At 38.4% G+C, this 27,129-nt stretch overlaps 1 protein-coding gene across 1 annotated transcript in view; it reads left to right on the top strand.

Moving 5' to 3' along the window:
* The window catches only part of LOC131064919 (HVA22-like protein k), a 145,968-nt gene that overhangs the window by 41,599 nt on the left and 77,240 nt on the right, over positions 1–27,129 (top strand). The window contains exon 3 of the mRNA XM_057999248.2: positions 24,968–25,065. Coding sequence (XP_057855231.1) covers positions 24,968–25,065 — 98 coding nt within the window. The remainder of the gene's footprint in view (positions 1–24,967; positions 25,066–27,129) is intronic.

The following is a 27,129-nucleotide window of genomic DNA, read 5'->3' as shown; positions in this document are numbered from 1 at the left end:
GTTATGATCCGCTCACGCAAATGATCAAGACTCCTAGGGGTGTTGTTATTGCCTACCTTGCTGAGGATGCTATTGCAGAGGTGTTCGGGATTCCACACGGGACTGACATGAAGAATGTGACCAAGGATGAATATGAAGATAGATACACTAAGAAGATGGGTGTATGCAAGAATTTAATAAACAAAGAGTGGATGATTGAGCCTAGGTCTCATCATTTCAAGGCTCCCAAGACACTCATGTGCATAGATTTCAAGGAGGAGTATAGTGATTTGATATTCCTACTCAATAGAGTGATGGGGATGCTGCATGTAGCAATATTCAATGGATGGATGTTCTACTTCATCCAGGATTGTCTTAGAGGGACATTGGTGAATTGGTCCAAGATCATAAGTGATAATTTGGATTTCCAGCTAAGGAATGTAGAGAGGTCCAAGTCATTTGCCATGACTTCCTACCTGGTATACTTGCTTGCACGGTTTGTTTCATATAGAGGATTGATATGCAAAGGTGAAGTTGGGAATGGGCAAGGACAATTCAAGAGTCATGAATGCTACCCCCAGCTAAGCATGTATAGAATTGAAGACTATAAGAGAGTGAATGATGCATTTTCTATGTACATCACAAGGATGCTGCAAGGCGGAATCCACAGAAGATTGTCCAAGGAGGCAACAGAGTTGATAGAAAAATATGGATCGTGGTATATTTAGTTTCCCACTTTCACATACCTTAGGATTCATGGGTTTCAATCCGAACCATACATACTTCCTAAGTATCCGACCGACATAATGATTTTGTTGGAAGTGGTGAGACAACTTCTAGAGTTTGATGTTATTCAGAGAGAAAAGCATAGGACATGCATGACATTCCCTATTTCAGTTGGGAAGACGTCAAAGGTTTGCCAGTCTGCCATAGCCGCCAGCACTGTGAGTGAGGAGCTTGCATTCTATCGATTTGCTACATACAAGAAAAGAGAAAGATTTGATCCAGACAAGAAAGTTGGAAGGATCAGGGGAGAGAAGTTCATTCACAAAGTTGACATAGAAGATTATTGGGCTAACCTGATGGACGAGTAAGCAGTAAAGAGAAGAATGTGGTCCGGAATGTCAGTGGATTTCATGAGGAAGTGTGGACTTTTCCTCATTCCCGATCAAGTATTAGATGACAGAGATCATACACATCCACAGTATGAGAGTGAAATGAAGAAGGCAATCCTATTGCCTAATTGGTCAAAGTCAGAAGAGATTGACCTGAGTATATTGATGAGAGAAGTCTTGAATTTCTCCCGTGCATGGGTGGATATATAGATGAACAAGTTAGTTGATATGGGTGTTCACTTCACTTATGAAAGGATGAAGTCGGAAGAGTCTATTTTTCGAGGGTGATCAGAGGACTATCAGTGATGTCAGGATTCATGCTGACAAAGAGAGTCAAGCTCCCAAGAGAAGGAAGAACATGCCAGGAGAAGTCAACGCTAGAGGGAAGAAGATTGAGGAGGTGAAGAAGAAACAAAAGACTATCTATCCTCCACCTATCATTCCTTCACCCCCTCTCAGTGCCTCATCAGTCGAAGTGATTGAAGTTACAGAGCAGAACAAGGAGACTCAACAGTGTTCCAACACACTAATATTACCAGAGACTATTCAGGAGTTTCATGCCACAGCGACATCTGCACCTCCTAATGAGAATGATGATCAACCGGGATCCCCTACTGTCCTTTTGGAAGTTAGTTTGGGAAATGATATATATGATTTGATCAGGAATAATCCTGATGATAATGATGATGTTATCTCGGCATTGAGAGGACTTGATCGAGAAATGTATCTCGATGATGGTATGGAGATGGCCGCTATTCCTGATTGACTGATAAGAAGTATGGAGAAAAGTAAACAAAAGATAGAGGTACGGCCTATTGATGATATTGATAACTACCTAGCTAGGAGTGCTAAGGAGAAGAAACCCAAGGGAGTGGAAATTTTGTCGCACATAGCTAGAGATGAGACAGGAATGCGGATTGCACAGATTGCTATTCCTATGGGAGGCATGACAACAGACATTGCTACTCCTATGGATTTCCAGATCACTTCAGTTGCCCTTGGTCGTACATCCAGAAAGCAAAAGTTTCAGGAGGTTGGTGAAAACCTCAAGGCAATCGATGCAAGGTTAGATAGGGAGATTGTGGAGAAAAAAAGGTACAGAGAAGAGAATATCAGACTTAGTATATTGCAGGGATGAGGTGTGAAAATCCCACTCTTATTTCCCCTATTGCAGTTGACCATGGAATGCATTCACACTATGAGGCAACGAGAGGTACACTCTCGGAGGTGGAAAAGTGGATTGACAGTGCGAGAGAGCAGGCAGATGATTTCCTTACTCAGTTTGTCCATGCATATGATAGGACAACTGAGCTTGTGTTTAGAATCCAGTATTTGGAGGGAGTTTGGGAAGAATTCCAGCCTATTCAGGAGAAGACTATTCCATGCCTCTAGGCTTTGAAGAAGATTCCTCATTCCACCTTGGTCAGCAAGAACATTGTGCACAGTGGAGACAACTATGATTTCCATGGCTGGTATTGTTCATTAGCCATGAAGAAATCAACTTATGAGAATGCCTAGTCGAGTCGTATGGAGATGGAGGGATTGATTCAGGACATCCAGATGAAGATCCTTGCCTCGATTGAGGAATTATTGGGCGTTGATGTTAGTGATGCTAGTGGTTCACACTTAGCTGAATTAAGAGACAAGATGAAGTTCATGTATTTTTGCCAGTTGGACTCTTTGCAAAAGAGTCAGATGGATGACTTGGTCTCTTTGTTGATTCATGTTCATAGTTCGCAGAAGCTTATGCTAGATTGGGAGAACACTTTGGATGCTTGCTCGGATTCACTGGACGTGATTGATTTACAATAGGATACCTTGCCTAGCATTTCCATGGAGGAGTTAGATTCAGTATTGGCTAGATTCTTGGAGTATGCTAGGAGAGAGAGAGATGCAGGGAGGAATCTTCTAGAAGATTCCTTATTTGATGACTAGGTATCTTTTGATTGGGCCATATGTTGGTGGCACCATTTTTGATGTAAACCCTAATTTGGGAAATTCTAGGGTTTTGTTGGCATGATCTTAGCCGTTGATCTTAGATCAATCTTGGCCATCCATTTTGTATGTGACTCTATACATACTTGTCTCTCATTTGTAAGGGAGAGTTTTTGTAGAATTGTTGGTATATGCTGCAACTATTTGAATCATAATCATTGTTCAATTGTTGGTGATTTTGCTCCTCAAGTGTTGTATTTGCATTCATAGTTCTCAATTCCTCCAACTTAGATTAGAATTTTAGTTAGAATTTATTTTCATGTATGTTAGTTTGAGTGGAAGATTTGTTGAATTCATTTGTGTGGAATCTTTAGTCCATACCACTAGCCTCTTGCCGTTGGTAAGTGCGCCTTGTGTGGTCAACTGGAATTTAAGTGAGCTTAACTTCAACTATTACGCGTCCTTTGACAAGCATCAACTTGGATGGTGCCAATGTTTGATGGTTATAGCCTGAAAATCTTTAAGTATACCTTAGACAATTGCACTAAGCTTGTGTCAATACCTGATTGTGACACCTTGCTTGGTTTGATTCCACTAAATTCATTCATCATTTCCTACATTCCTAGGTTTAGAATAGATATCCTGAACCCTATTCCTTTTGCCCATTTTTTAGTAAGAAGTAAATCTAGAGCCATATTGATAAATCTTAAGTTGTCAGCACACCTATTCCGCATCATTCATGATAATCCAAACATTTGAGTAAGTCCCCAAATGAACACAACAATTCACATCGACCATTGAGTTACCCACTCGTCAAGACCTAACATGTAGAAACCTTGGAATCATTTTAGTTGATCTCATTCTTAGCATCTGAGGTGATTTTGTTCAAGAGAGGGTAAATTATCTCGGTAATTTATCCTGTATTGTTATGTGCGCAAAATACACATCAACACCTCCAAAAAAGGGTTCACAATTTGATCTCCTTGGCCTTTGAGAGATCATGTCTACATATCAATCAGATTCTCTGTAAACATCGCTCAGACAGATATCTGCTTGAAATAAATGCCTTCTCTTTGGAAATCATTTGCATTCAAATCATGCTTTCGATATTGGATTACTATACTTAGTAATCTTCAGCCTGGTAGATTTCCTTGAGCCTCAAAAAGCTCAACAACTCTCTACAACTGGATCGTCATTAAATGCTGCTACAATCTTTTTAGCAAGCTCTGTACTCTGATTACTAACTTTAGTAATCTTCTCTATTCAATGAGATCTGATCATCTCTCTGTAGATCACCTCGAGCCGCACAACAGACTTTGGCCTGGTTCCCATCAATGCAATCTTCATCCTTTGTTGACCTGCTCTGATTGGATCGACAACCACCTCATTTATGTGCACCAGTTCACCATTCACCGACCTCTGCATATTGGATTTCATTCTCTGTACTTCAGGGTGCCTCATGTCTTCACATCCTTCGTCCATATCACCTGGTCTAAGTTGGTTAGATTCCACGTAAAACTCTTGTCCCTATCGGCATACACGTGTCGTCAATAGTCTTCATACTCTACAGCCAAGTCATCTGGTTAACCATAGTCAATCGCAAAGCGGACTATAGTCCATATCTGGTTGCCACCATGTCGACTGGAACACCTCTAATGGTCATGATGACCTTAAACTCTGTCACTGCGGGATGGCGGTATGCGCGCTATTTTGCCTTTTAACTTGCCCCGTGAGTTCCTCTATACATCCATCTGCAGGCGCGGGATAGTAGGATCCTTCTCTCGCTTCACTGTCTTGTCCCGCGCGACCATCGTCAGGTATTACTTAGTATTGCTGGATAGCGAGATACATATCTCACTCCACCTTGCGTTGCCCCGCATGACCATCGCTCCTCACTTTTGATGCCGCAGGATAGCAGGAAGCACTATTCGTGTCTTTGTCCTTTTAACCCCACATGGTCACCTTTCACATGTCCAACATGTCGCGGGATAGCGAGAAGCATCTCTTGCTTCTTCTTGTGTTACCTTGCAAGACCTTCAATCTTATCACAAACAAGCCACAGGATAGCATGGGTTCGCTATGCTCAGCCTGTAGTTATCTCACATGGTCATTCGACCTCGACTTTTCGTAGCACGGGATGGCGGGAAGCCTTTAACTTTTGTCTTCTTGTTACCCCGCACGCTTGCATCTTTACAGTCTTTGACTTTGGGGGATAGCGGGGGGAACACTGTCCGCTTTGCTTGAGTTACCCCGCATGGTCTCACTCTTCTCGACCATCACACCACAGGATAGTGGGATGCCACCACTGCCAAGACATCAGACCCACACTACGAATATGGACGAAACGTCATCCCTGCAAACAAATAGCCGAAAGCCACTTTGCTGCCACGTCACATAGATGATTCCACTTAGCACTTACATCATCAGCCACACCATCTTTGCTGCCACACACAACGCAGGGCCCCACACAAACACACGTGAACCAAACAATCATCATCTGGATGGACCAATGCAGAGTTGCCAGTTGGACGTCAAAGTGCACGATAAGGAAGGGCCCACCCGACACAAACTGCTTGTCACCAAGACATGGCAACCATTACATCGAAGACAAATTCTATGAATGTAACAACGGAGCTTGATGAAGCAGAAAGATGGTTTTGCCAAATCGCCATCTTACACCGAAAAGCATCGTTGCTGAGACAGAAGCCTTGTCTCATGGAAAAACTGCCATTGAAGGGATTTTTCACCTCTGCAACCCACATCATTTGTGTAGCATGACACGTGTTATGCCCGACCGCATAACCCGCAAGTTATGCGCATCTCTTGTCTTCGTGTTATGCACACCTGCTACCTTCTTCTCTGCAACCTCTTGACATCCCTACTACTCTTGTTGACATCAATCAACTCTGCATATGCCTACTGCATCTTCATCCATTGGATGTCTTGTATGTCTCTCTGCATCTCCATCAACTCATCTTTGCATACACACATGTTGACATCAATGACAACCTCAATGCCAACACTTTGATGACAATTTTAGCACAATTGTTTAGACATTGTCTTTGGAGATTGATATTGACGAGTTTCCTTATTCACTTGCTTTGTCACATTCCTTGGTTCAGTATGATCATGAGTATGTGGAGGCTTATTTGAGCTTGGAGACTCCTACCCGATTTTAGAGACTTCTCTTTTGAGATTTCCTTTCTCCATCTTTCAGTTGGACTTGGAGTGGCTTTATCATTAGGTGGACTTGTTTCTTCCTAAGGAGAGATGTGTTTTTTGTAGGCATGGGACATCTTTTATTTCTAGATAGACTTCATCTGCATTGGAGCTTCTTCATTGGGGGGGGGATATCATGTCTCTCTTCTTCTTTCCTATGGGGGGATCATTTATTGTGTATACATGATGTATGTAGTCCGTGGGGGGTGTGATTGAGTCCTCCATGCATCATCTTTTCCTTTTCTCTCTTTCTGAGAGGAGTTTTTTCCCATGTGGTTTTCTCTTTTTCTCCGTTTGTGAGAGATTTCATTTCTTTTCATTTCATTGCATTTGCATTGTACATGGGTACCTAAAATGTTTTTATAGCTGGGACCCAAATTGCACAATAATTCTTCTCTCTAAGTTGCACTTAAGGAGGGGTGTTGGTGTTAATATGGTTTTACCTATTTACAATAGGCTTAAGTTTACTTAGGCCGACATAGTAGATGGTTAGTTGCATTTAGTTGAACATTATTTAATAATGTTCATAGCGCATTTAATAATTATTGTTGATAGTTGAACGGTTGTTGTATCTATTGCATCTCGCTTTGCTTTATAAGCAAATCATTTGTACATATTATCTCATCTCTCAATATATTTCATCTATTTGGTGTATCAAACTTTTTGTTTTTCTCTTCGTGAAGGTTATATTGCAGGTTGCAGATTCTAGCAATGGAGTTTTACTCCAATATTTTTTTTTCGTTTGGAGAGTTATGATCTTAGGATCTTCTCTACTAATGTAGATGGGTGTATTTTTGAGTCTTGTTCTATTTTTGCCACCAATGGACATTAATATAATTTATTTATTCTTTATTCAAAATGATATTAGTGTGGGCCTTGCAATAGCCTTATTAAATGTGATTAACCTGATTTGATGGGGCCAGTTGGCCACCCAAGCGGTGTTATTTAACACCTGTTCTTTTTGTGTTTTTCTTTAGTGCCAATAAGTTTGAAATATGAATAAATGAAATTATTGTAAATTTTAATATGTTCTGTTCTTTTGGGCCGACCTTTCAAACATTGGTTAGATTAATTTAAATAACTTTTATTTTTTATATGCCAACTTGAGGTTGGTTGTCTCTCCATAAACCGACACACAGCAAATGCCTACACAAAGAAATTGATTGAAGTTTTTTAGGCATCCTTGGATAAGAATGAGTGCTTGAGCGCACCACAACCTGTTACGATCCTTCCAGTGAGGAACAAGGTGGGATGTAGCCCAGGCCCTTGTGATTTCTATTCTAAGCCATTTCTCTGAAATCTAAATTCTGGTATTCATCAAATTATTTTCAGATTAAATGCATCCCTTGACCAAGTCACGAAGGAGTCAAGTTTCGAGTGGAGGAGAGTCGGATTTATAAATCGCAGGGCAGTCCTACCTCTGCATGGGAATCGATTTTCAGACTTTGCCTTTGTCTGCAACAAGGCAAAGCTTGAATTTGGTATGATAAAGGGAGCGAAAGTGTGGCATACAAAGTGCTCTAGGAGGAAGCAGTTAAGCTGTCAAGTTTGGAGTAATATTCATGGGAGGAGGTACAAGAGTGCCCATAACACAAGACATTTGAACAAGGAAAGGCAACTCGTGGATAGAGCTAGGACGTCACCGAGCAGTGTTGAGATAAGGCAGCTTCAAACAAATCGTTGCTTGCGCTTGGGAACACAATCCTTGAATAATATCTTGCCACTGCTAGTCCTTATGGGAAATAAGTCTGCGACATATTTGTATGTTGATGATTACCTTTTGTTCCTAATAGAGGTTATATGTTGGGCCTGAGGTTCAAGTTATGTATTGTTGTTCCTACTCTGATTAATATATAAGCTGGTGATTTTTAGCAATCGATATAACGTGAGTTTGAATTATAAAATTGTTACTACTAATCCTGGGATGAATCTTAAGTCTAATACCATGAAAAGTTAGTGTTGACATGAATAAAATCTATTCCAATTTCTTTTTACATAAGCAGGTTTATTTCAGTGGTATCGGAGCCTTAGTCCTGCTAGTGTGAGGGATCGTTGACGAGTGAAATGAAACAAAGGTACCAATAGAGAGAGAAGAAGGGTACCACCATGGGTGACAAAGACTATGACACGGCTAAAGCCTTCTTAAAGAGGTCCAAGGAGTTCTATATTAACTTGTCTGAAACAATGAGGGAAATTACCAAGAGGTCTCAATTAGCATCAGATTTTTGAAAAACTTGCATATGATAGTAGTGATGGTAGCAACTCTAATGGGAAGAAGTCTACCGCAGAAGGTGAAAAAGCATCAACAAATGCCAAATCATTCAGGGTCAAGTTCTTGTCAAGGGAGGATGTTGAGCCCATACATCAAGGAGAAGGACCTGTAGGAGGTACTCTTGCAGCACTCTCAGGAGCGCCACGATATATGCCTTCTGCATTAGAGGAGTCTTGAAAGGGCAAAGGGTAACCATTCTTATTGATAGTGAAACTACTTATAATTATGTTGATGAGGAAGTGGTGAGGAGACTTGGAGCATTAATTAACCCCCTTAACTAACCTAACAAAGAAAGGAGCATTTTTATAGATTCCAATAGCCCAACAAGCTTTTGACAAACTCAAGGAGGTAATGAGTTCATGCCTAGTCTTGGCAATTCCAAATTTTTCACTTCCTTTCGTTTTGAAATGTGATGCTTCAGGTGAAGGAATAGTGGCTGTTTTGATGCAAAATAAACATCCCATAGCTTATGAATGTAGAAAGCTCAAAGAGGCTGAGCGTAAGTTCTCAATTTATGATAAAGAAATGTTGGCTGTAATGCATCCTTTGACCAAGTTTAGGCAATATTTGGTTGTGGTAAGTTTTTGGTTAAGATTGATCATTACAGCTTGAAGTACTTCTTTAACCAAATAGATTTGAATGACAGGCAGTAAGCAAAATTTAGGCCTATGACTTTGATATTGAATATGTAAAAGGGAATAACAATGTAATGGTTGATGCATTAGCTAGAAAACCTCATTTACATTCTATTACTGATTTATCTGCTGATTGGAGGTCATTGATTACAGCTGAGTATGTCAAGAATTCATTTGCTAATGGTATTTTGAAAGATAAGGTTCAAGATGACAGGTTTAAGGTGGTGAACGAGCTGATCCTCTATAAAGGACATGTGTACATTACACCTGAATTTAAAATGAAAGGAAGAATTTTACAAGCTTGCCATAATACACCACTTGTTGGCCACCCAAGATTCTACAAAACATACAAGCGAGGGGATGATTCTCTTGGAAAGGAATGAGAGGGGATGTAATGCAAAATGTGAGAGAGTGCATGGAGTGTCAACAAAATAAGGTAGAGCATTTGTGTCTAGTTGGTTTATTGCAGCCTTTGACCATTCCAAATTAGATGTGGGAAAACGTATCAATAGATTTTATCATGGGGCTGCCAAAAGTTCAAGGTAAGGACTATTTATATGTGCTGGCTGATAGACTCACAAAATATGCTCATTTTCATTCTATATCATCAGAATTTAGGGAACCTCAAGTGGCAGATCTGTTTTTTAAATAGATTTTCAGACTCCATGGTTTGTCAAAAACGATTGCAAGTGATAGGGACAGGAGGTTCCTCAAAATATTTTGGCAAGGGTTTTTTCGCTTGACAGGAATGGAATTAACAACTAGCATCATCTATCATCCGCAAACAGATGGGCAAATAGAAATAGTGAATAAGTGGATTGAGGGCTATTTAAGAAATTATGTTATAGGGCAGCGAACAACATGGATTAAATGGTTGCATTTGGGAGAGTATTACTACAACACTACTCATCATATGTCAATTGGTATGACTCCTTTCAAGGCGCTCTGTGGTTACGATGCTACTTCATTTGTGGATCTAATTTTGACTGATAGTAGACTTCCTAGTGCAAAGGATGTGATTCAGCAAAGCAAGGACATTGTGGAGACTCTCAAGGAAAACTTGCAACAAGCTCAAAATCAACAGAAATTGTATGCTCATAGGCACTGCACTGAAAGGTCATTTGAGGTGGGGAACATGGTGTTTTTAAGGTTGCAGCCCTAGCGATAGTCCTCAATTAAAGGAAGTTTATCGGGTTGTAAGAAAGATTGGGCAGGTAGCTTATGAGCTGGAATTACCACCTAACAGCAGAAGTCACAATACCTTCCTTGTTTCATGTTTAAGGTTGCAGCTCTAGCGACAGTCCTCAATTAAAGGAAGTGGAGCAGAAAAGTTGAAACCATGTTTTTATGGGCCTTATCGGGTTATAAGGAAGATTGGGCAGGTAGCTTATGAGCTGGAATTACCACCTAACAGCAGAATTTACAATACCTTACATGTTTCATGCCTTAAGAAGGCCCTTGGACAACAAATTACCCCTACACAACAATGAAGGCAAATTAATTCTTGAACCTAAGATAGGGCTTAATGTGAGAGAGAAGAGGCTAAGGAACAAGGTGATTCCAAAATACTTGGGAAATGGAAAGGGCTACCACCAGAAGATGTGACTTGGGAAGGGATAGAGATCTTTGAGCATGCTTGAGGTCAAGCAATTAGAGAATGGGAGGATTGTGATGAACCCAATTTGATGGGGCTAGTCAACCACCCAAGCGGTGTTAACTATCACCCATTCTTTTTGTGTTTTTCAGTTTTCTTTAATGCCAATAAGTTTGAAATGTTAATAAATGAAATTATTATAAATTTCAATATGTTCAGTTCTTTTGGGCTGACCTTTCAAACTTTGGTTAGATATATTTAAATAAATTTTTATTTTGTATATGGCTGACTTGAGCTTGGCTGTCTCTCCATAAACATCTATATAAAGAAGTTGATCAAAGGTTTTTAGAAATGCTTGGATAAGAATGAGTGCTTGAGCACACCACAACCAGCTGGGACGATCATTCCAGTGAGGAACAAGGTGGGACAGAGCCCCTACCCTTGTGATTTCTATTCTTAAGCTATTTCATTGAAATCTAAATTCTGATGTTCATTGAATTATTTCCAGATTAAATGCATCCCCTCTGAGTCATCATGGAGTGAAGTATCGAGTGGAGGAGAGTCAGATTTATAAATTGCAGGGCAGTTCGACCTCTGCATGGGAATCGATTTTCAGACTTTGCCTCTGTCTGTGACAAGGCAAAGCCTGAATCTGATGTGATAAAGGGAGCCAAAGCGTGGCATACAGAGTGCTATAAGAGGCAGTTTGTAAGAACCTCAAAGTCCCTCAACTCTGGCAACTGTAGTTTAGTTGACCCTGTTGCGTTTTAAGTTTGTTCTTTGCAAATTTTAAACAACTAGTATACTTTGACTATTACAAGCTCAAAAAGCAACTATAGGGAAACGCTAGAAATCGATTATAGTTCAGTAATAAACTGATCAAACTCTTATTACATTTATTCAACCTTAATCTACCCTCAATACATAAACAAACATTATTAGATAGGAACTGAAAAATACCATGAAAATTCTGGAAACCCTTATTTCTTCCTTGCTGGTCATACACAGTCCATTATGACAGCATACTATAACTTACTCCAGTCTGACCCGAACAGCTAACATGATAGCTCAATGGATGACTCTAGGCTAGGTGCACCTGCAGCTATTTTTATAATATTTTTTTGATTCCTCCAACATGCAAATCGCAGGCCCCTTTAGGTGATTGGTGCTACTCCCCAGGCAGCCGTACAGACACCAATAAATATCTCCTTTGGGTCCCTCTGTTTCCTTGTTTGCTGCTATAACAAAATACTGAAGAATAACAGTGCCTCTTTGACTAATAAGCACAAACTTGGTCCTTGAATGAAACCAATTGGATGAGCAAGATCAACTGATATTTCACAGCCTCTAATGCTACTGTACAAGAATCCCACGTTTTCCTGTACCGATACCTCTGATCACTGTAGAAGAATCTTCTGCTGAAACCCTTGGCCAAAACTCCTCTCAGAGCTCTAAATCAAAATATCAAAACTCAGCATAAGGGAAAGAAGACCTAAAATCTTCTTTAATCCTCTCCACTTAGGGTTTGGCGTGATTCCCAAGAAGGGTGCGATTTTGGCATTAAATGATGTTTAACTTTTAATATTTAATTTTTGACTATTGAAGTGTCAAAAATAAATCATTTTCCCATTTAATATAAAACTGGCCCCATCTGTCGAGAGATAGACCCTCATTTAAGTTATGACTTAAAAGTGACTTTTAAAACAATTAAACATTAAAGTTCGCCCATTTAATATTTAATTAAAGATAATTAAATATTAATATCTTTCCAAGTACTTATCAGAATTGCCTGCTATCTGAACTGGAGACTGCCAAACCATACTCCGTCCTGTTGTGACATTTTCACACATCGCCCCATTGCAAATGGGGACCCTTGCTTTTTTGCTTTTTAGGGTTTGTTTTCTAGGTCTTTTAAGCTTTTGTCAGTTGGCCTTTGCATTTTTGAGTGCTGCCGGTGAGATCATGGATAGCAGGTCCTGCTTGAGTGAAGTCCTGATCCTGAAAATTGGTTAAGTCTGGAATGTCCTGATCCTGAAATTTGACTAAGTCTGGAAACTGAAAAACCTCAAAAAACTAGATTTTGCAATATAACTCCTGGAGGTCTGAAACCACTCTCAAACATCCTGAAAGTATATATGGAATATAACTTAAGTATAAGAAATGTCTCTTATACTTAAATGTTATATTCCATAAAATTATCCTGATAGAGAGTTCAAAAGGTCAAATTTCGCTCGTCCTTCACTGGAGGCCCAGGGCGAATTTCATTCTAAAGTGCAATTTCTTGTTTTGCGAGGGCTTGCTAACTGATTCCTGGCCTTGAAGATGACCTAACTCTGCCTTGTGAAATGATTGGAGACCTAAATTTTGAATATTTTAGCCAGAAAGGACAAAAGCGCTCCTGTCCCTCACCAAGGGACCAGAGCACAAATGTTATTTTATGCATATTTGTCACTGACTTTTCTATTTTGTTTTGTGCAGGGTCTTCCGGAATGATAATTGGACATGACTTGATACTTTTGAAGATTTTGAAGGCACAAAAATGGTGAATTCTGAAGGTTAAAGGGAAAAAGTGCTCCCGTCCCTCACCAAGGGACCAAGGCGAAGTGCTCCCGTCCCTCACTGAGGGACCAAGGCGAAAAGACTTATTTGAGCCATTCCTGGCCTTGTTTGGTTAAATTGAGACATCAAAGATATGGTGAAGGACGAAATGAACATTATAGAGCATCCAGACTTGATTGAAAGCAAAGAAATGATGAAGTTTTTGCCTAGAAGGTAAAAAGTGCTCCCGTCCCTCACTGAAGGACCAGAGCACTTTTCTTTATATGCACAATTTTTAGACCTTTATTAGACATTAACTTCTATTCATAGCATGAAGTAAGATGAAATCTTCCCTAGCAAAGAAATTTCGAGGTGAAAAGTGAGACAATTTGGCTTAGAAGGCAAAAAGTGCTCCCGTCCCCCACTGAAGGACCAGAGCACTGAATTTCAAATTTGCACTATCTTTGCAAGGTTAAGGTGATTTTATGATTTGAAGAGGTTAAGGGAAGCATGTTTTGTCCATTGAATATAATTTAAGCAGTCTACAAAGGAGTAAATCAACCCAAATGAGAAAAAGTGCTCCCGTCCTTCACAGAAGGACCATGCCACTTTTTCAAGTTTCTCTTCTTTGTTTGATATTTTATGGCAAAACTTGGCTTGGATAGGAGGGAGAAAGGATGTTTTATGCAGTAGACGCGATCGAAGGTTTAAAAGACAGAGAAGTATGCCAAGAAGTCAAAAAGTGCTCCCGTCCCTCACCAAGGGACCAAGACAAAAAGTGCTCCCGTCCCTCACTGAAGGGCCATGCCACTTTTTCAAGTTTCTCTTCTTTGTTTGATATTTCATGGCAAAACTTGACTTGGATGGGAAAGACGAATGATGTTTTATGCCTTGGACGCAATTGAGAGGTTTAAAGAACAAAAAGTATGCCAAAAAGTCAAAAAGTGCTCCCGTCCCTCACCAAGGGACCAAGACAAAGTGCTCCCGTCCCTCACTGAAGGACCATAGCGATTTTCTAAAAATGCAAATTTCTTGCAAAGGCAAGGCAAGTTTCGTGGTTGAAATGAATTAAAGATGGCAAGATTCATCCATTGAAGATAATTTGGAAGACTAGCAAAGGACGAATTGGCTTGGAATTGCAAAAGTGCTCCTGTCCCTCTCCAAGGGACCAGAGCGATTGTAAAAAGTGCTCTTGTCCCTCACTGAAGGACCAGAGCGCTTAACATGTTATCTTGCCTTTCTCACCAATTTTGGACAAATTGAGGCCAAGGCGCAAGTTTGAAAAAGCGTTTAAAATGCCTTGAAGTGGAATTGAGATGCGAGAGTTGCAAATTTTGACGACAACTGGCAAAAGTGCTCCCGTCCCTCACCAAGGGACCAGGGCACAATTTCCAAAAGTGACCATTTACCTTGCATTTTGAAATGATATTTTTATTACCAAGGCTCAAGATGGAGTGAAATGTGATATTCTACACCTTGAGGGTAAATTGAGGATTAATGTGATCGAAAATTCATGCAATGGACTGAAAAGTGCTCCCGTCCCTCACTGAAGGACCAGAGCGCTTTTTATGTAAACAACTAATTCCCTCCGAGGTTATGCTAAGGCAAAGTTGTATGAGATGATAAGGATATTCTAAAGCATGGTAAACAAAGGTTTGACTTAAAAAAATTGAGAATCCTAGCCTAAAAACGAAAAAGTGCTCCTGTCCCTCTCCAAGGGACCAAAGTGATTTTCCAAAAGGTGCTCCTGTCCCTCTCCAAGGGACTAGAGCGAAGTTATTAGCATTCGTTATTTTTTGCCATATTTCAACGTTGATATCCTCCAAATCGCATTATATGCCAAAATTACCAACTTTGAAATATTTGAAAAAATTAATTAAATTGGCATTTAATAAATTAATTTTGGGCCTCAAAAAATCGAATTTCTATTATAAAGGCATTTAAAATTAATTTTTGTGAAATTAAAAATTAAAAGTTGAGTGCACAAGGCATTATTTTGCCTTTATTTGACAAGTCGGCCTACTCCTTTTGAGGTTTTATTTATTATTTCACTTTTTATTTGCAAGGTCGGCCTCATGGTTGAAGAAGGTGAGCGCTCTATAAGAGAGGAGTGTTGTGGACAAATGCAAATCATTCATTCATTGTTTTAAAATGCGAATTGGAGGAGCAAATTGGAGAGGTGAGTTTCTACTAAGTGTGGAGACTAAGGAGGGCGAAATTCATATTGAAGGCTATTGGAGAGGTGAATTTCTTGCTAGATTGGAGGATAATTTCCAGATTTTGAAGGCATTTGAAGGCGAATTTCTAGATTTTGAAGAAGCTAGTGGAAGGTGGAGCTCTTTTGAAGGCTAAAGGAGGCGTAATTCATCCAAGGGAGGACTATAATCTAAGCTTGCCCAACAAAATCCGGTCCTCTTCCTTCTTTTGCCAAGGTTTTGTAAGTTAAACACTCAAAGGAGGAGGTATGAAGAATCATTTTTGAAGTTCTTATTCAAGACTTATTGTGATCCCATTGCAATTTTGTAAAATCTAAGTCTTGAAGATCCAAATTCCATTCATTATTAATTTGAAAATGTGTAATTCTTGATTTATCACGACTTTTTTCGAATTAATATCTTAAGTTTTACCTTTGAAAGGTCTTAAATTTCATGCTTTGAGGTTTGATGCTCAAAAGACTAACTTTAATATTTTGTGTAGGTATCAAATGGAGATCCCGGAAGTTGGAAAATCAAGCCAAATCAAGGACGGTCTCCTCCAAGAAGATCAAGCAAGGACAAGGGCGACCTCCTCCAGTCTAGCATCGGCAAGGACGGCCTTCTTTGGACTAACGTCATCAAGGGCGACTTCTCCAATCCTGCATTCCAAGGCGAGGTACATCATCATCCTGCACATCAGAGACAAAAGAAGTCAAAGCAAAGGGTTCGTTGAAGAAGCAGATAGTTCCAAATGAATTAATTAAAGCTAGCTTCTCAACAATATCAAATCGAATATCTACCAAGTTACAAGTGTCAAACAAGGTGGCATCCTAGTCATCACTTCTCCAGTTAGTGTGGTCCACCTCAGCATGTCCAGATTCAATGTACCTAACTCATGGAAGGTGGCACAAACTTCGATGTACCTACCCCAGCTATCCATGGGTCAATTTTTCCAGAGAAGACATGGGTCCAATAAAATGTAATTTTATCATTGGTCAAGCATTAAATGTTATGTAATGGTTGTAACAAACCCTAATTAGGGTTTTCATTGTTGAATCTTGGCCATTGATCTCAAATTGATCTAAGCCGTCGAATTGTATTGAGGGCACTATATAAGCCCTGGCATTTCATTTGTAAAGGCAGATGGAAGCAGATAGATAGAATAGGAAGAAAATAGAATAGAGTTAGTGAATAGAGAGTAGTTAGAAGGTGATTAGCTAGTTGATAGAATAGCAATTAGAGTAGAGTAGAGAGAGAAGGCAAAGATTGTTGCCAAGATGTTGTTGTAAAAGACTTGTAACTTCATTGAAGAAATGGTGAAATTTATGGGTTGATTCGACAATTTGCATGGTCTTTATACTTCTCATATTTGATTTCATGTTATTAGATGAGTGGAAGAAATGTGCTTGATTGATGGTGAAATTCGTATATCCATACTACTAGCAGTTTGTTGATTGCAGACTTGCCTTGCGTAGTCAACTGGAATCGTTCAGCTTAAGCTCAACTTCAATTTGTCGCTTCTTCATTGATATGCATCAACCTGATGGTGTTTATGCTTGTAGTGATGATTTGAACATCATAAATCTTTCCTTCGAAGATCGCACTAGCCTTGTGGAGATGGTCCTGTGATGTCAAAACAAGACTTAGTTAGAATTTCATCAAAGATCATTCATTGCTCCTACATTCTTAGTATTAGGATTAGATCCTCTCTTCGCCCTTGTCCTTTTTCCTTTTTTTCAAATCAAAGCTAGTAAAATCCTGTGTTCCAGCAATATTCAAAGCAGATCAGACGTTCAATCATCAAATGTAAGTCCCCTTGTGATTCCAGCAAATCACATCATACCACTGGAGCTTATCCACACATAGAGATCCTACAACGAAGAACCTTCGAGTCATCCTGATTGATCCTTTTCCGCTATATCTTCAGCAATCAGAGGCTTTATTCAAGAGAGGATAAGGTACCTTTAGGTATTTTATTCTGTGTTTGATAGTGTACAAAATACACGTCCCTGTCCAACCCATTGGCTATAAATAGCAGGACTGCTAAAAATAGAAAGTATCTCAAACGGAGTCCTGGAGACCTCAAACAAAAACCAAACCTGGAGTGCTCGCTCTGAAGATGACAAACCAAACTCTGGAGGACCCTCTAACCAACCTCATCAACCTATGAGGGTCAGTGATAGGCTAATCTACTCAACTGATAGATGTCAACTAGAAGGGGACATCACACAGTTAAGTCGTAGGTCTGGAGTTTCATTCATGGGAGGAGATATAGGAGTGCCTTTAACACAAGACATTCGAACAAGGAAAGGCAACTTATGGATAGAGCTAGAAAGTTTCCGAGCAGTGTAGAGAGAAGGCAATTCCAGACAAATTGTTGCTTGTGCTTGGGAATGCAAGCCTTGAACAATATCATGCCACTGCCAGCCCTTCTGGGAAATAAGTCTGTGATAGATCTATATGTTGATGATTACCTTCTGTTCCTAATAGAGGTTATAGGTTGGGCTTGACGATCAAGTTATGCAATGCTATTCCTACTCTGATTAATATTTAAGCTGCTGATTTTTGGCAAGCAATATAAGCTGAGTTTGAATTGTGAAATTGTTACTGTATTCCTGGGATGAATGTTTAGTTTAATACAATGAAAAGTTAGCATTGACATTAATAAAATTTGTTCCAATTTCTTTTTGCATAAGCGGGTTTATTTCATTAAACATATGACCGATCATGATAGAATTTTCAGCAAGAATATCAATGAATATTAACAGAAATTTTCAACCATTTCAATAACTTTACGTTGTGTATACTCCTGAAAGAAATGATGAAAAACCTCACTTGCTTCATTCTAGTAGGTAACAGTAAATTCTTCAATGGTTGAATTGCAGTTTGATTATCTTCCAACAATATATAGGGAACTTGACAATGATGAAGAACAAACTGCCTCGTGAATAGTTGGAAACTTGGAACTACCACTTTATATTTAGTAGAAAATAGAAACTTTAGCTTGTTTCCTACTTTGTCAATGTTTCCAGCTCAGTTTGAGCCTGTGAAACACTTTAAGTTTATCAACTCTATGGAAAAGTGCCAAATTTCTTAGTTCCTTTCACATGTCAATGCATAAACATAGCTATACTGAAAAATAATTGAATGATATTAATTATGAATATACAACGTATATAAAGGAATTATGAGACGATATTCTAAAAAGAATGAACCGTTAAACTAAAGCTTCAACATGAAACTAAAAAGCTTAAAACACTAAATAAATCTAAAAAGCTAAAATCTAAAAAGCAAACTATGCGTTCTTATAAAAGAAGCAATAGTTGGACTTAAAGACTAAATGATCTAAAAAGCTAAATGACGAACTAAATGACCATTAATAGAACAACTGAAAAGGCAATTGACTAAAATAATTAATTATTCTAATACCCTCCCTTAATGGTCATTATATCAACTAAGTACTCGACAAAAGACACTGCAGGTCTTTTGGTCACAAACGCAAGAACACTCTACTGTTGCGGAGACCCTCCCAGGATCTACAAAGTGTTAATGGCCAAGAATAGCTGATTTCGTCCGACTAATGTAACCCTCACATGCGAATTATAGAACTGCTGCATGTAAATTATTGAGCTTGAAACCATGATTTTGAGGAAAAATCGGCAAACCCTCCAAAGAGCAACAAACACGATTTTAGCAAAAAAATGCAAAATTTTTTGCAGAAGAGTATTGAGCACTGTTTGCTCCAGCAACACCAATACATACTACAAGATACCACGGTTGTAGATGTTCGCCCCAACAACTCCAAGTGCGACCCAAAACTGACTGCAACAAAGCATGATTTTGAGGAAAAAATTGTCAAACCCTAAAAAAATCGTGAAAACCTAGAAATATTTTTTGAGGAGAAAGTTGTGAAAGCCCTCTTTTGATTTTTTATGGCAAAAAAACCAGAAAACCTAGAATATTGTTTTGTAAGGGAAAAAAATATTAAAACCTGAAATATTTTTTAGGAACAAAATGAAAAAACCATAAAACCCTAGATTGAGGGTGCCATCCCACGAGCCGAACGAGGGTTAAACACGAAAAAATTGCAGTGCAGGTCATAGAAAAAAGAAAGTCGCGCAAGTTGCAGAGGCACGAAATCCGAAAAATCATGCTCGGAACACTAGAAAATCTGTAGAGAGAACCCTAAACCCTAAAACCTAAACTGCTGAATCATCGCATCATCGGACGATTCCATATATCTATACGCCGCCTAATAAAGTTGGAGTCTCATTGTCAATTTATTCTCTCTTCCCTCGTACTTAATTAGGTTAGAAGTCACTTCACGTACCTAAGAACAAATGAACAACTTGATCTATCTTCTATATAGTAACCCCCCCTCGTCTCACCTACTCTTATAAGAATATGAATGAACAAAGGAAAGGCTCCCCCGTTGTTCTCCTTAAGTGGGAGAGCACCCGCAAAACATCGCGGGCAAAAACTGCAACAAAATCAGCACTACCTAAAACATAGATGACAACTGCCGTTGTGTCCATAGAAGGCCGTGAAAAAACACGGCATCGGAAAAATCGCGAAACAACCAATGGATAGTCGTGCCGCCGCCCAAAAAAAATGTGTTGCCATGGGAAAAATGTGTAGAAACTGCGCTGCGCGAGAAAATTTCGAGCAAAAATCCTAACAGAAAAACACGAGGAAAAATCATGAGAAAAAAATCGTGCGATGAAAACATAAAAGCTGGGTTGCAAAAGAGGAAAAAAATGCGGCCACAGACCCACGTTTTTTCAAAAACGGCCAAATAAACCCTCGCGCTCAGATGAAATCCGCCTTTAGAATTCTTTTTCGAAAAAAACTTGAATCAAATGCCCACGAACTGAAAATAGCATATGAAAAAAAATTCTTAAAATAAAATTCTGGAAATTATTTCTAGGTAGCCTCCACGAACTTTTATTAAAAAATTCGCCAAACTCTAAAAAATCCCATCGGCCCGCTCTGATACCATGAAAAATAATTGAATGATATTAATTACGAATATACAACATATATAAAGGAATTACAAGATGGTGTTCTAAAGAGAACGAACTGTTAAACTAAAGCTTCAACATGAAGCTAAAAAGATTAAAACGCTAAATAATTCTTAAAAGCTAAAATCTAGAAAGCAAACTATGTGTTCTTATAAAAGAAGCAATAGTTGCACTCAAAAGACTAAATGAACTAAAAAGCTAAATGACGAACTAAATGACCATTAATAGAACAACTAAAAAGGTAATTGACTAAAAGAATTAATTATTCTAATATATATAGTGTTCCACGGTCGTTGGGGATGCGGGGACGTGGGGATGGGACGGGGGGACCAAGGGCCTAAGTTTGGGGATGGCGGTGGGGGGGGTGGCGGGGTGGTGGTGCTGATATAGTTATACATATACATATAGTACTTGAAAAACTAGTTTTGAAAAGATGTTTGACAGTATTACAGTAGAAGAATTACATCTCAAATGAGACTATAGGAAATTTGAAATATTAAATCTAAATACCAAGATTTCTAAGTTGTGTTGTTATATGGAGCCTAATCAGACTCGGAGGTTAGATTTTCCCTACTTTTATCGGCGCGGTTTCCCCCTATATTTTTCAACGGGGGTTTGGGGGCAGCGCCGCTTGCGCCTTTATTATTTTCTAAAGGCGTCGGGTGTTATTTTTCTATTGGCCCATGTCCAATTAAGGTTTACCTCTTAACCCCCAAAAAAGTCATTTTTTTAAAATTTTAATTTTAAACATTGCATATACGTGGGGGCGACAGGAGACGTTTGGGCGTCTCCCAAGGAGATGTGGAGGCGTTTGCATGTCTCTCTGGGAGATGCGGAGATGTCTCCCCGTCTCCGGTGGCGCTTGGGTGGCGGTGGCGGGACAGTGGGGGACATCGCGTCCCCGTCCCCCCATCCCGGAGACGTCCCCGTCTCGAAGACATGGCCAAAAGGGGGGGGGGGGCGCGTCCCCGTGGAACACTGAATATATACAATGGTAGATAAATGAAGCACTCATAAATGTGGATACCATGGCAGTTGCATAACTAATGTTAGGTCTATTTGTAGTCAGTTGAATTTAACTAACAACAATTTGCATTCACAAATTAGTATCAATCCTGTCTTTTGAGTCTATCAGTCAATTTGAGATATTTTGAGAAGTGGGAATAGGCTTGTAATGGTTTGTTTAAAAGTCTTTCAGCAGATTGTATGGATATCTGATTCTTAAGACTATCACAAGTTTTTTTATTAATCTGCTAAAATTCCATAGTAAGGGAACAGTGAAGATGACCACGAGATATTACTAAATGATTCCGGTCTTGGGGAGAGGTTGCCACCTTATAAAAAGAATTTATAGAAATGAAATTACAATCAACATTATCAGCTGATGGTCAATAGGACCGAAAAGAAAAGGGTGAATTTCTTACTATGAGAAAAGTAATTTACCTTTTTGTGTTTGCACAGGCTGTCAAATGATGGAAGCTCCCCTGATTACTTCTGAATAAACTTTCTACTAATTTTTATCATGAAAAATATTTGCTTAAGTGAAATTTTGTATCTCTTAGGCAAGGGTTGATGTTCGGACAGATAACCATGGCCCTTGTTTAGTAAATGTAGATGATCCCCATTTATTTTACTCTTTGTCTTTGTGTTTTTAAGTTTCAACCTGATAGAACCTGTCTTTCTTTTTGAGCTCTTATAGAGTTTAGTATTTAATAACCTTTTGTTTTGGTTGATTTTGTAAGCAACATTTTCTCAAACGGAAGTGCCTTTACAGAAAAGATTAAAGATATTATTGGTAGGCCTTTGGCTTTGTTTCATTGAGGGGTCATCCACATGTTTATTTGTACTTGTACTTGGATTATATTTCTGGTGTTTAATCACTTTGTTTTTACCCCTTCTTATCATTATTGTAGTGTATTTTAGATATTAGTTAGTTTTTTTATCCAATGGTTCTTTTTACCACAGTTCTTTTCTGCAATTATGCTGGTTTGTTGAGCAGAGGCCCCGGACGTGGGTCAGATATGAACTTCGTCCAGGATCCAGTTTGGTGCTGCCAGGAAAGCACAAAAGGGGTGGCATGAGGTCTAGGGTTTGTCCTATATGAACCTTGGCAAACCCCAAATGAATCTGAATAGATCCAACCAAAACCTAGACATCACAGTTTTTTGGAGGTAAAAAAAAACCAAAATTTTTAAAATGATTTTTGGCATTTTGTACAATCATGGATGGTGACAATGGCCTCTATTACATTCATTCTCTCAGGAGTTTCACCAGGTCTGGCTTTTCTGTTGTCAAGTCTCCAACTACATGATTGGAAAACACTGCTGCCATCAATCAATTGAGCTGTTCCACTTTTCTATTGACTGCATTGAATCTGCTTTGACCTCTTATAAAAGTGAGTGGATGTAGTATCCCTTGCCAAATCTGTCCTCAAAATGCTGATTATAGGCTCAAGGAATATTATCAAACACTTGGCATACAATGTTTGAAGCCGCTGTGGCGAATTCTTTATTTGTCTTCTTTGGGTTTGTAGGCTGCAAATGAAGTTATGGAAAGCTTCTAACAATGCAAAGTTGTTATAGAAATGATATGCTAGCTGTTTTAGACCTTTACACACACATGTAATGACTGAAATTAACTAGTACAGCTAGTAGACATTAAGACAAACACTTGTCATGCATCCCAAAGTACACCTACAGCCATTAGGCCTTTAAGCAAACAGTTGGCATGAAAGCTAAGTGGCTGATCAATGTTGAATGTCACCATGATTGTGGAATATGCAACTTATATCTCCATTAAACATATGCAACCTCCAAGTATTTCATGATATAATCATAATAGAAAATGATGCAACGAAGTAATGATTTTCTAATACAATGACCATAGATAGAAAACCTAGAATTTCAATGGCTACCTTGATATATTGGTTTGATTCTCCTCATACGCAAAGCCCTTGTCAAATATATATAGCTGTTCACCTTTCTAAATTCCCTTCTATAGAATTCGAACTACTGTTCACGCACTGTTCGTGCACTGTTCATGACACTGTAGCAGCAAATAAACCCTCTGTATGATGTTCTCAGTCTGCCATATACATATGCCCTCAGCTATGCCAATAAATCTTAAAATAAATCTCCAATCAGCATAATGTCAACTTTTGGATGAAGCCAACCCTAGGAGCAACTTCAGATGAATATCTCACACCCTCAGATTGCTGATGCAATGAAGTCTTCACGTTCTCCAATGCCGATACTTTGGACAAGCTGCAGAAACCCCAACTTCTTCTCCAAAGCCAAGAGACAAGTCTTCTCATCAAAAATAACAATGATCAAATCTCCCTTCTCTTCTTTTCAAAAGCCTTATATATATTTCCCATGAAGGTTCGATTTTCTCCAATAAGGCATTAAATCCATTAATGATATTAAATGACATTTAATGATATAATATTTTCACTTTGTCATTTAATATTTCACCTTGATAAAAGAGCCACAATTAATTAATTAAATGGTCCCCTTTAATGATACTTGGACCTTTACTTAAGTTATAATATAAAATTATATTATAACTTAATAATATAAGCTCAAAACATTAATGTTTATTTAAACGAAATAAACATTAATATCTCCATTAATACTCAACACTTTTTGAACGCCGTCTAAATTGGGAGTTGACATGATGAAGCTACATATGACCATACCCCTTTACTAAAAATAGTAGGGGTCCATCTCTAACATCTCAAACTTACTATCAATAGTAAGTATAGCAAATGAAGTCCAAATGATACCAAACGAAAGCCAGATCGAAACACACTGAACTCTGGAGATGATACAAGCCTTGGGAGACCCTCTATCCATACTCATTAGTCTACGAGGGTCAGAATGATAGGCTAATCATCCAAAAATCATGTCTGCTAAAATGGGGACATTACAGTGGAGAAGTAATGATTAGAAGAACAATGAAGACAAAGATCCACTCATGTAAAAATTTAGTCAGTGTTGTAGGTTTCTAAGGTTTCTCTTAGGATTATGTTCGGTATAAAGTTAAAATAAGATGATTTTACTTTTTGCATGTTTTTAGCTTTGTAGTATTCCTAAGTTAATATTTAAATTTGATGTTGAAATCAGAAGTTTTTAATCAACTACCAAAGCCATAGTTACAGACTTACAGTGGAGATTTAAATCTTGAAGTTCTATGTGATTGTTTGAATTTATTGATGTCCTATCTTAGATCTTGAACTGTTGTAACCTACATCATGAGATAAGAATACTGCAATTTGGAATGATCTGTTTCTATGTTTTTATTTAAAATTTAGTAATTCTAATATCTGTATTATATGTCAGTGTTCTTGAATAGAAGACTAAGCAGATGATTTGTTGTCTTTTTTTTTTGTGTTCAATTTACTGTTGGAGGCATGTGAATGCATATTATTTGTTAAGGGGCACTCATCTACGTTTCATGGTATAGCTGTTCTGTAGGAATATGTTTCCCTGTCTACTCTACATTTAAAGCCATTGAGAGCAAAAATAAGGAAGATCAGGATCAGTGGTTGATTTACTGGGCAGGTATTTGCTAGCCACCTGTCCTTGGGATTGCACACTTTGCTAAGGAAACAAATATTTTGTTTAATTGCATAAGATTATAAAAATGTACTTTGTTTCATATTTTCTTTCTTCTTTAAGTACAATCATGCTTTGAGCATTCTTCTGCTTCTTTTATTACATGCCGAGTCTGTCGGACTCAATTATAAACTTTCCAAATTTCCTTGAGGTTGTTGATGTTATATCTGAAAATAGTATGTTTTTGAAGTTATGTATCTGGATACATCTGTATTTTATCCTTTTTCTCCCAGAGTCCAGATGTATCCAGATATATTTAACTTAAACAATTAAGCTGGGGGACTCTCAAAGCATACTGTAGTTTTTTTGTTTTCCTTCTCTTCATGGCAGTATACTTTATGGATGTGGTTCTAGCATTAGTTTTCTTGCCCTTTTGCATATTCAAAATTAAGAATTTATGTTCATACATATTGGGCTTTGGGTGTTGTTGATTGGAAAGTATAAAGTTTACTATTAAGCTTGGGCAAGGGTTCAAAATCCAGTAGAACAAATTTTTGAATAATATATAAAATAAATAGGAAAAACATCTCCTTGTGGGTTCTACAATGGAGTCCTCATGCATCAGATTTGCATCTTGCTTGTTGGTGACCTAAAAAGCTACCTTTACCTATAATAATTTACTATTGTTCATTAACTCTCAAGTCTTTACTAGTTGGAATACGTTGTTTTAGATATCATGTTGATCACCTGATTCCACAGCTTCTACTTTTGTTATTTGTCAGATTCACCTTGTCCCTCTTTAAGTGGTTTAATTGTGAACAATGGCAAGCAATGAATAAGTGACTATGAAGATTCATTTTCAATTTATGTTTCAGATCATCGTGTTTGTTTTGTTTCATGGTTATAATAACTCACTCTTAATTAGCTAAGTTACCGGTTCCGGTTCGGATTCGGGTTCGGATTCGGGTACGGGTTCGCGGATTCGGCAAAATTTTTTTTTTTTTGGGTACGGGTACGGGTTCGTCCGTACATATATATATATATATATATATATATTTTAATTTTTTTTAATATATATATATATATATGTTCAAACTTCAAACATCAAAATTATATATGTTCACAGTTCAAACATACAAATATGAAACATCAAACATACAATGTAACTTTCCCATACAATGATACATAGATGATAACAGATAAATCATAAATCAATAAATCATAAATCCATAATTGCCAATGCCAATAAATATTCTGAATTAATGGCTTGGGTTGGATGCTTCAGATGAAGATGAATATGGAATTTAAATCCCATAGATGGCTTGTAATTTGAATGTTTTACTTTATACTTTATTGTGTCATGACATTTTCACATTTTGAAACTTGAAACTTGAATATTATCTTTTTTACAAATTATGAATATGATTAAAAATATTGTTTTTTTATTGTTTTTAAATGCTTGCTAACCCGTGGGCCCCGTTTTTGGGAACCCACGGGCTTGGGTTCACCCGGGTCCTCCTTGGTTCACCCGGGTCCTCCTGGGTTCGCCCTGGGTCCCACCCTGGTCCTGCCCAGGCGGCTGGGTTCCCTGTGGGTCCTGCCATGCAGGACCCACAGGGAACCCAGCCGCCTGGGCAGGACCTGGGTGGGACCCAGAGCGAACCGGACCAGGACCAGGACCGGGCACGGACCAGGACCAGGACCCAGCCAAAATAGGGGAGAACCGGTATCTGAGTTAATTAGTAGAATAATATCTCTCTTTGTGTTTTTAAATGTCAGTTAAGTTGTTTCTAACTTCGCCTCTAGTTAATGATTGTTTCTTTTAGAAACATCGTCTTTGAAACTCTATTTAAAGGAACTTTGTCACTTTGATTAATTGAACAACATCGATTCTTTGAAATCCATATGCTTTTGCATCTGTATTATGGTATCAGAGGAGAGATAATTTTTGAGTTTTTTAGCTATTCTAAAAAATTTTCGAAAGGAATTTTTTAGGAAACATTTCAAAAGTTTTTCGAAGTGATTTGCTTCTAGTTCGTGGATTTTTTGCTGCAAATTGCGTTGCGTGTC

This window comes from Cryptomeria japonica, chromosome 3 (assembly GCF_030272615.1).
Source record: "Cryptomeria japonica chromosome 3, Sugi_1.0, whole genome shotgun sequence".
In the NCBI taxonomy this organism is placed as follows: Eukaryota; Viridiplantae; Streptophyta; class Pinopsida; order Cupressales; family Cupressaceae; genus Cryptomeria; species Cryptomeria japonica.
Note: the sequence above shows the minus strand (reverse complement) of the source record. Positions and strands in the feature narration are given on the sequence as shown.